Here is a 10,480-nt window from a genome sequence, read left to right on the forward strand (position 1 = left end):
TATTTCTAAATATGCCATTTATTGTAGATCGCGATTTCAAAATAAAAGTTTCTGAGATTTAAACATCGTTTAATCACGCTGTAAAGTGAAACGCCACCAGGCCGTTGGCGCCCTCTGCAGGTATTTGTTATAATACATAATGTACTTAAGTTTGTTTTGTTCATATTATTTATTTAGGAATATTACATTATGTATTTTAACAGTGTTGTTCAATAAAAACATGTAATTACTTGGTTTTGATACTTTATTTGAGCCAATTATTATTACCTCATCGTTAGTTTATATATAAATAGTCATACTAAAGCCTGGTTTTCACTTAGGTCTATTTGTGTTACTAAAAATATCAGATTACTCAGTTGTCAAAATAATCAGTAGATTACTTGATTACCAAAATAATCATTAGTCACAGCCCTAGATTAGTTAAAATAGCCTATTTCAAAATACAACTGCATTGTTTTACTTTTTGTAATTAAAAGACAAATATTTTGTCATTGAAAATTTCTTAAAAATAGTATTAAAATATTGCAAGTATCTGTATTTTGTCTCATCTCGTGAGCTAAGTGTATTGTCACACCCCTAGTGTCGATAAGCAGTGATGTAGCTCATAATTTTCCAAGTGTATGATATAGCTTTCATTCTTCAGGTCAACCATATATTCATGAAAAAAACATATTCATGAAAAAAACCTAGTTTGAATAAGGAAAGCAATAACTGTACCATAGTATCCTTTCAAATGTTAAAGTTGCCACAGTCGTTTACATGTTTTTTTGCTTTAACCCCTCTATCTATCTGTCTGTCTGTCTGTCTGTCTGTCTACATCTCTTGTTGAATTTGTCTGTGTTGGGAGTTATCATATTTGTCATATAAAATGCAAAAACCTGACCTGTTTTTAACCTCGGTTTCATGCAGTTGGTCCTATCCTGGTTGTCGAGCCTAAACCAGTAACGGTGGATGTAGACTCAGACGTCACTTTAAATTGCAAGTGGGCGGGAAATCCTCCCCTCACACTAACCTGGACAAAAAAGGGTTCAAGCATGGTGAGCATCTGCTTGTGGGTCCGATTAGTAAAACCTTCTTTCTGTTACGTGCTCAGTTTTTTCTTTCTTATCTCTTACTAAGAAATAGGCAATAACTTTTTTCTCAACAGTTTACTTTTTTATCTGACTATGACATTTTCCCTCTGACTTTTTATCTCTCTTCAGTGAGTGTTCTCCATATGTGTCCTTCTTTTCTTGGCTCTGTTTCTCTTCTATATTTATCTTCCAACTGTGTTTTGATGTTGAAGCTGCAATCCTTCGTTCCAGTTGTTTCTTTTTTATGTCTTATTTTTTATTTATATTTTTATTTATTATTTTTTATGTATTATGTCTACAGTGAACAGGTTTTACATAGTTTTTGTATGTAAAAACTACTTTCCTTTTTTCTCCCCCCCCCCCTCTCTAATGCACAGGTTTTGAGTAATAATAACCAGCTCTATCTGAAGTCAGTTAGTCAGGCAGATGCTGGTCAGTATGTGTGCAAGGCCATCGTGCCTAGGATCGGAGTGGGCGAGACAGAGGTCACACTCACCGTCAACGGTCAGTACAGTACTTTTATCTTATTGTACTAAGAAATAATAAAACACTTTTTAAAACCATGCAGCTTTCAAGGTTTTTTACCCATATTTAGCTCATTGTGAGTTCTGCATGTGAGTTACTAGTTAATATATTGGTGCTAAATTGTTAGGTCACAATCCAAAAAATGGGTCATAGACTCTAGGGGAAAAAGCATGTTAAATGTAAATAACAGTATAATTGAATATAGTTAAAATAGCAAAGTAAATAAGCTTATCAAGATTTAAAAGTGAAGAGAAAACACTTTAAAACCCATTTGTTGTTGATGTCAAAGTTCATGCATCCTCAAACAGTATTTTGCTGGAAATTAATCTGTCATTTGGTCGATGCTAGTTAAATAAGGCAGATGCCAGTATAGAGAGTTTGTGTGACATGCCCTCATTCTCGAAAAGTGTCTTGAAATTAATACTTTTCAGTGTATAGTTTTTTGTTGTAGTTGTTGAAGTCAAATTCAGTTCTGGGTCCTAAAGCCAGCTCAACTAAAACTATAGGTCAACTAAAGCTGTAGTCAACTATACTAAAACCATAAAAAACTTTTGTTATTTGAAATATAATGAAATAAAATAAAGTAATAATAAAAAAACTTAAACTTATTTGACTCCAGCTAGTTGCCTAGGGCTAGACAACATTTAGTTTAACAATGTACTAAAATAATTAAATCTAAAGCTGAAACAAAAATTAATAAAAACTATATAGACATATTAAAAAACATTTACAATTAAAAAAAAACCACAACAAAATTATTAAAACTTTAAAATTAAAATGAAAACAGAAAATAGAAAAATGATTCAGTAGTTTTTCTGATAATGTAGTTTCTGATAATTTGGTTTTGGACTTTTTGAGCAGGTCCACCCATCATCTCAAGCGAACCGGTCCAGTATGCAGTTCGAGGGGAGAGAGGGGAAGTCAAGTGTTACATCGCCAGCACACCTCCCCCTGACAAGATCGTAAGTTACATTGCATTCACTTGAATTTACATTTATGCTATTTTCCACAGAAATGTACAAAAATGTTCCTAAACAATTCTAATAACAGATATTTTACCGTTTTCCTATTATTCACCATATGGATACCCATGGGAAAGCTGGTTTCAAAATGTCATTTTAGCCTAAGAAACCAGATGAGCTCACCTTAAACCATTTTCTAGAGTTTAACTCGAACTAGGCCTGAACCCAAAGTAACTCTCTCTGCTGTAGATGATTCTGCTGTAGCTCCGTGTATGTGGCTTTCAGACGCATCCCTTCTCTGAAACTACTAGTGATTCTAATTTACAATGACTTGCAGCTCAGTCCTGATGCATCTCCAGGATGAGATTTATGAAATATGAAGTATGGGAACAGCGAAGTTGTTCTTTTAATGCTGTAGCCTTTTCAAATGTCTTGGTTTGTGAGGTAAATGGAAGCTAACCATGGACATGTGGATGTATGCATTTTTAAATATTCTCCCAGCTCAGCATGAATAATACAACCGTTTTAGTGGTTTTGAAAGGAGAACTGGTGCTTTCTCACCATTATCCAGCCCCATGTTTCAGCATGGAAAGGCCATTTTTCCCATTGCTGGTGTGAAATATGTGTTCATGCAGGTAATGTGAAACAGATACAGTTCAGGTGCATTTTATGCACTTGAATATGCTTTTTAAATCCTAAATATTTATAAAGGATTTCCTTTTTCACTCCTGTATGAAATGTACAGATTATGTTGCACTGTACTGGATTATTTTGGGTCCATTTGCTTCTTGCAGGGCCTGCCACTGCAGATGTTTTTTTTTTATAATTTATATATTTTTATTTCTCCGCTATTACTTGATAGAATGTAAATTATTTTCCTTTGGAAATTTCATTATTTTATATGCACACAATTCTAACACAGTCAAAAGTTTGGAATATTTTTTTTATGTTTTTGAAAGAAGTTTGCATTTATTTGATCAAAAATACAGTAGAAACTGTAAAGCTGTTGAAATAATTGGTTTCTATTTTAATATATTTTAAAATGTAATTTATTAATTTCTGTGATGGCAGAGCTGAATTTTCAGCAGCCATTACTCCAGTCTTTAGTGTATGAAGATAAAAATGAAATTGAAATATGAAAAAAAAAAAAAACAGTATGTGTTCATTTTTATTATTATTCTTGTTATATTATAAATTGTTAATTTTATTTTTTATTTTTTTTCATGTGGAGCCCAGGAAGATAAGTGACCAAATCATGTTGTGGATCCAAATAAAGATTGTATATTTTATATTTACATATTAATATCTTATATTATTGTATATTTTTTATACTTATTTCTAGTTGTTACTTTCTGAAAATAAACAGATACTTTGGTACTTTGAAGATTTATATGTATGTATGTATATAATTATGTGTGTCATCTTGAATCTGCACATTTCTTCCTGCAGGTTTCCCAAAATTCAGCCTTTTGCTGATAAATATTGGTGAAATAAATGTGAAGTGCATGTGAGTGATCTCTCACACCATGTGTGTGTTTGTTCTTCAGGTGTGGGCATGGAAGGAGAATGTGTGGGAAAAAGAGAAGGGGACCCTATCAGAACGATACACGGTAGAACAGAGCAAACTGACTGCACAGGGAGGCGCGGTGCTGTCCACCCTCACTATCAACAACGTCATGGAGTCAGACTTCCAGTCCACATACAACTGCACCGCGTGGAATTCATTCGGACCTGGGACCATGATCATCACACTGGAAGAGACCGGTGAGGATACGTGCCTGCATATGTGCACATATGTGACGCTTCTGAATAAGGACAGTCTCATGTGATTTTCAGTTATAATGTATTTGTGATCGAGAAACATCATTTGTGTGGTCAATCTGGCTTCAAACATTTTTTCTGAAAGAAATACATACATACAGTACATACACACACACACACACAGAGACACACACATATATATGTATAATGTACAGTACGTCTCCAAAAATTCACTGTGCTGCTGCGTCATCTTCATAGTACAGTAGAGTACTCTACTGAAGTAAAAGAGCACGGTCTTCAATAATAAATAGCTTGAATGGAATCTCCTAAATTTGCTTCAGCTCACGTCAACTCAGGTTAGGAGTACTCTCTCTATTGAATATACAGTATGTAAGTACAGTTATACTGGTACATTGAAGCCACAGTGCAGCAGTTAACACACATGTTTATGACACACAGTACCTGTGATGCATGAGCCTCTTTCCTTTCTTTTTCCTTTCTGTCCTTTTCTGTCCTGATGATAAAGGAAAAAAGACAATCAACAAAAAGCTAAAAATGCATTGTGGTGTTTATCTTTCTTTGTCTTTTTCATTGTCATAGAAATAGTGCCGGTTGGGATCATTGCGGGAGGCACCGTTGGTTGTTCGATTCTACTTCTCCTGTGTTTACTAGCGTTAGTGTTGTTTTTGTATCGGCAACGCAAAGGAAGTAAGTTACAGTTTTTCTTTTCTTCTTAATTTTTTCACAATTATTAGGTATTAAAAATTAATTAGATGCTATCGTTCAAGAGACAAGAGACAAATTTGAGGTCAGAATTTTTTTTTTATGTTTTTGCTTATGCTCATCAAGTGTCAAACTCATCACAGTAATGTTGTGAAAAGTTATTACAATTTAAAATCACTTTTTTCTATTTTAATGTATTTTAAAATGTCATTTACTTACATTTTCAGCAGCCATTACTCCAGTCTTCACTGTCCGTGGCCATTCTTATATCGTTCTAATATGATTTGGATCTCAAGAAACATTTCTTAATATTATTAATGTTGAACACATATAAATATCTTTCATAGAACCCATGATACATTTTTTTTTCTCTGATGAATAGAAAGTTTAAAAACAGCACTGAATAATTTGAAATTTTATAGTCATTGTTGACTGTCACTTTTGATCAATTTAATGCATCCTTCCTGAATAAAACTTCTGACCTCAAACGTTTGAACAGTAACGTAAATTATTTAATTATATTATTAGAAATATTGTTTTATTAATTTCTTATCATTATAATAATTTCTCAGCCTGGCTAGTGAGCTGTGTAAACATCACCTAATTTAATCCAACAATAATCTGAAATAGTGAGTCTGTCAGACAGCGACATGCAAAGTTTGTCTTTGAGAATGTAGAAGTAAGCATGTCTCTAAATGCCCACAAAACCCAAGGGCATATTTACCCATATTTAAGAACATCAATAATAGTCACAAACACATCAAAAAGCATGTTCACGGTGGTGATGAATCAGATGTTTACTGGGATGTTTACTTTCCAGGTCATCGAGGGGTCACGCTCGGCAAGCCAGATATCAAGGTAGAGACCATAAACAAAGAGACCCACAGCCTGGAGGAAGACTCTGGGAGCGTCTCCACGGCAACACGCATGGTTAAGGCCATGTACTCTGTGAGTACTTTTGACAACACACACAGCCATAACTGAAGGATGTAGAGGGACTTTGAGATTGGGAAGCTTTTAACATCAAACAGAATAGTTCAATAATTTCAAATAAGATATTACTTATCCTTAAAACAAACTTTTTTTTGTAATTATTCAGTATTGCATTAAAAAATTGTTAAGATGAGCTGAGTTTAAACTGGGTTTTGTCGACAGTATTATAATTTAAAATGTATTATTCTGTCAAGAGCTAGACTATTTTGTACAACGTAGGAAGGGAAATTTACATAATTTATATTATTAAATAAATTTATATTTAAAAAAATTTATATAAATGTGCTAATATTTAGTAAAAATGTATCTTGATGTAATGTTGTGTCTTTTGCCAGTGGTGATTGTGCCTTGTCTTATGAATCTTTGTGAAGATGAACAGCACTGACACTAAATAATTAATAACTCTGAAATGTACAATTATTAACCACATGATTTGATCTGTATGAACAAATTGTCCCTAAAATTATTCAACGTTAATTCACTAACACTTGTGTTACACAATGCTTTCAGTATATAACAATTGATAGTGAATTTCCAAAACCTGCCTAACACATAACAAAGACACTTCTATCTTTTACAAAACCGAATTATTAATCATCTTTACTTCCTCCAATGTATTTCCTCTTAAATAACATTTCCAAAGCTGAAATTAATCCTTTTTCTCTCTCAACCTCCCTCTCTTCCTTTATATCCTTCTTCTCTTCTCCTTCTCTTATCTCCTGTTGGTTTTCCTCCCCTCTTACGTTGCATCTCTCTCCCCCTCTTGGTTGCTCTCTTGTCGTTTATGGTTTAGTTTTTACCTTCTGTGACCCTCTCTCCCTCCTCCCAGCCTTTTAAAGATGACATTGACCTCAAACAGGAGTTACGCAGTGACACGCTGGACACGCGCCAGGACTACGAGCTCAAGGTGAACAGACACACCGATACTTCTGCACACACTAATATAAGTGATGTACGACCTATGCTTTGGTTTACAAAAACATGCAACTTCTATAGACCTCAACAGTCAGGTCCCATATGTAAAAATCCTATTCACTATAGAAAAATTAGCCACATCATATTAACCTTTCTTGAAAGACCAACCATTAGGTCCAAGATTGTTTTTGGTTGGGATATGCTGCTGTAGAAGCCATAATTTTAATTTGTCGAATTCCCTGTGAAGACCTTCACTATCAATATTATTTAACCCACCAATTAGAGTATAATAGATAATAGTCAGTCTCACTAATATTTTTGCATGAATATTTTGCAATAAAATTTAAATATATGGTATATTATATTTATTTTAAAAAAAGTATATAATGCAGTGTATTTTTACTAAATAATTAAGTTATTTAATAGTGAACATTAAAATCAGCTATGTCTGAATAAAATTTGCAATGCTTCGTATGATAAGTATTTAATTCTACAATAAAATACAATTATTTTATGACAGTCAAGAAAGTCTTTTCTCTTATTTTCAAATGCTTCTTTGTTTCAAATTTAAGCTTGTAATGTTATTCATTCAACTGGTTTGTTTGGATTTGTTCATAACTTAAAACACTTCATTGAAGAAATTTTTTAAATCCCTATGGAGAAAATGAATGGGAAAAATTCTTCCAAAATCAAGACTGTTGAAAAATGTGACACTGTTGTGCTGTGTTTTTGGGCATAAATTTATAATAATATATATTTTTTTTAAAGTCTACATTATTACATTACATGTCTTCAGTGTCACATGATCCTTCAGAAATCTTTCTAATATGCTGATTTGGTGCTCAAGTAACATTTCTCATCATTATCATTTTTTAAAACAGTTGTGCTGCTTAATATTTGTGTGGAAACCGTGATACATTTCTTCAGAAATTTAAAAAGAACAGCATTTATTTGAAATAATTTGTAACAATGTAAAAGTCCTTACAGTCACTTTTGATTAATTTAATGAATCAAATTAATTTAATAAAAAATAAGTTCCGCCTCTGGAATGCAGCATTCATCATAAAACACCAACAGTATTACCACAATGCATGTTTTTACCTGTGTACCCATGTTGAACAAAAAGTACTTAAAATCGAGTATTCACATATGTGACCCTGGACCACAAAACCAGTCTTAAGTGTAAATTTTTCGAACTTGAGATTTCTACATCATCTGAAAGCTGAATAAATAAGCTTTCCATTGATGTATGGTTTGTTAGGATAGGACCATATTTGGCCGAGATACAACTATTTGAAAATCTGGAATCTGAGGGTGTAAAAAAAACAAAATATTGAGGAAAATCGCCTTTAAAATTGTCCAAATGAAGTTCTTAGCAATGCATATTACTAGGTTTTGATATATTTATGGTAGGGACACTGAAGATGCCTGTTGTCTTTTCCAGGACCCAACAAACGGCTACTACAACGTGCGAGCTTCCACCCATGATGAGGGACGTCCTGCCTCCCGATCCATGCACTACTCAGACTATCGCACCTCCGGCCAGCCAGGGGGCGCCGCGGCCATTGTGAGCAGTAGCTCAGGAGCTCCCGGAGCTACGGCAGGCCCGGGAACACCGAGCAGCTTGGCTCCGGGGTCCCGAGCGGGCTGCTACGACCCTCGCCCTCCCTCTAGACTCTCGCACAACAGCTATGCCCAATTCAACACGTTCACCCGCGCCGGGCAGTCCCAGCAGCCTCCGCCCAGTTCTGGCCCACAGACTAGCGACTTCACCGCTGATTGCAGCCTCTTGGACTCCACCGCTCAGCTCGGATACGAAAATTATGGCTACCCGCACTATCCGACATTTCGAATGGGTTTTGGTCCGCCTAGCCTCGCCCCGTTAGAAGGCGGGCCTGCATATGAGATGTACGGAGTCGGGCCAAGTGTCGGCGCAGGAGGCGGAACCGGAACCCCAGAGAATGGACTTGGGAAATACGGCAGTTCCACACGGTTCTCCTACACCTCCCAGCATTCCGATTATTCCCACCGACACACACAAAGGATGCAGACACATGTGTAAAAGAGAAGCGTCACGTGTACGTAACATAAGTTACACCGATGTTATGCCGATATCGGCCATATAAGTACACACACTCACACAGATACACAGGACGGAAATAATGAATGAAACTGAGATAAAGGTGGAGGGTGAACAAACAAAGAGAAGCTCAGAGTAAATGGAGGCCGAGAAAAGAGAACGGGATGCAGGGCAGGAGCGTCTTAGCGTTTATTTCTCAGCTCCAGGAGCTGAAAGCGAAAGTCACAATCAAGAAAGACTGGTGTCTAGAAAAGATCTAAGATCTTTATACCGTTCACTAAATCCTGAATGCTTTTAATAAGCATGATCACAAAGGTAGTTCCTGAGAAATGAAGGGTGCCTCTTATAGGCTTATAGTCTGTTTCACAGTGGTCTCTGACAGAGATGGTCATGTGAGATACAGTACATGTATGAATTCTCTTCAATGGCTTCTTCAGCTTCTCTCCTTAAGCTTAGCATAGTTTAAAGGGCTTTTAATGACAAATTGCACAATATACAGTGGGGTCCAAAAGTCTAAGACCACCAAAAATATTTTTTATTTTATTATTATTTTATTTAGATTTTGACATAAACTGAAAATTTCAGGATTGAAAAAAATGTAAACCAGGAAATGAAGCAAAAATATTTAAGGTTGTACACAATTTTTAGGTCACTAATCAAAAGTAAAATTTGATCATGGGAACTCATTTTTACAAAAGATTTTCTTCCATTAAAGCCTAAGATGCTCTTTGAAACTTCCTCAAATCATGCTTGATTACATGGATCATCTGTAAAAAAAATCTGGAGATGTTTTGGACAAACTGGAATTCTGTATGATGGATTTAATATAGTATTAATGTGTTTACCGTATTTAAATTCATTAAAGCAGTGGTTCTCAACCAGGGTGCCTCAGCAAACTTCCAAGGGGGTCTCAAGAGGACTTAAAATTATTTCAAATAAGACAAAACTAACATCAAAACATGATAAAACTACTAAAATTTGAGGAAACATCTTTTTTTCTTTGAAGAACCAGGGTTGGTTCTGCCTTAAAATCATGGATGCTGTACATAAGGTAGCCTAATTTTACAAGTGATTTCTAGACCTGGAAAAGTAACAAATAAATAAAATCTTATAACTCCTTGCCCATTTTTATAATGAATATACATTTTTTTTTTAGTTATGAATTTTTTTATCTTAATCTTTATCCAGTAATTCACAAACAACTGGAAAAATTTGCCAGTTTATTAGAAAATTATTGAATATTAGAATGTTAGAAAAGAAGACATTTAGAACCCACTGTACATGGTTACCAATGTCACAAAATATACAAATATCTTTATTTTTTCATTCATTCTCAAATGAAGGTCTGCATTCGACAAAGGAAATGAAGAGCACATTTAAGATTACTCGTACAATACTCTTGATCACCAAAGCAATGCATTTTGAGACTAGATAATTCTTAATTACTT

General features: G+C 34.7%; 1 protein-coding gene across 2 annotated transcripts in view; it reads left to right on the forward strand.

Moving 5' to 3' along the window:
* LOC107731894 (kin of IRRE-like protein 1) overlaps window positions 1-9,590 on the forward strand; it is a 38,658-nt gene extending 29,068 nt beyond the window's left edge. Inside the window, exons 8-15 of one of the 2 annotated variants that reach the window (XM_016543084.1) lie at window positions 910-1,037; window positions 1,451-1,577; window positions 2,460-2,560; window positions 4,108-4,324; window positions 4,922-5,029; window positions 5,865-5,992; window positions 6,831-6,944; window positions 8,397-9,590. In XM_016543084.1, coding sequence (XP_016398570.1) covers window positions 910-1,037; window positions 1,451-1,577; window positions 2,460-2,560; window positions 4,108-4,324; window positions 4,922-5,029; window positions 5,865-5,992; window positions 6,831-6,944; window positions 8,397-9,014 — 1,541 coding nt within the window. In that variant the 3' untranslated portion in view covers window positions 9,015-9,590. The remainder of the gene's footprint in view (window positions 1-909; window positions 1,038-1,450; window positions 1,578-2,459; window positions 2,561-4,107; window positions 4,325-4,921; window positions 5,030-5,864; window positions 5,993-6,830; window positions 6,945-8,396) is intronic. The other variant, XM_016543085.1, reaches the window with a different exon arrangement.
* Window positions 9,591-10,480: the final 890 nt, after the last annotated feature.

This window comes from Sinocyclocheilus rhinocerous, unplaced genomic scaffold, assembly GCF_001515625.1.
Source record: "Sinocyclocheilus rhinocerous isolate Xijiao unplaced genomic scaffold, SAMN03320098_v1.1 scaffold1841, whole genome shotgun sequence".
Classification (NCBI taxonomy): Eukaryota; Metazoa; Chordata; class Actinopteri; order Cypriniformes; family Cyprinidae; genus Sinocyclocheilus; species Sinocyclocheilus rhinocerous.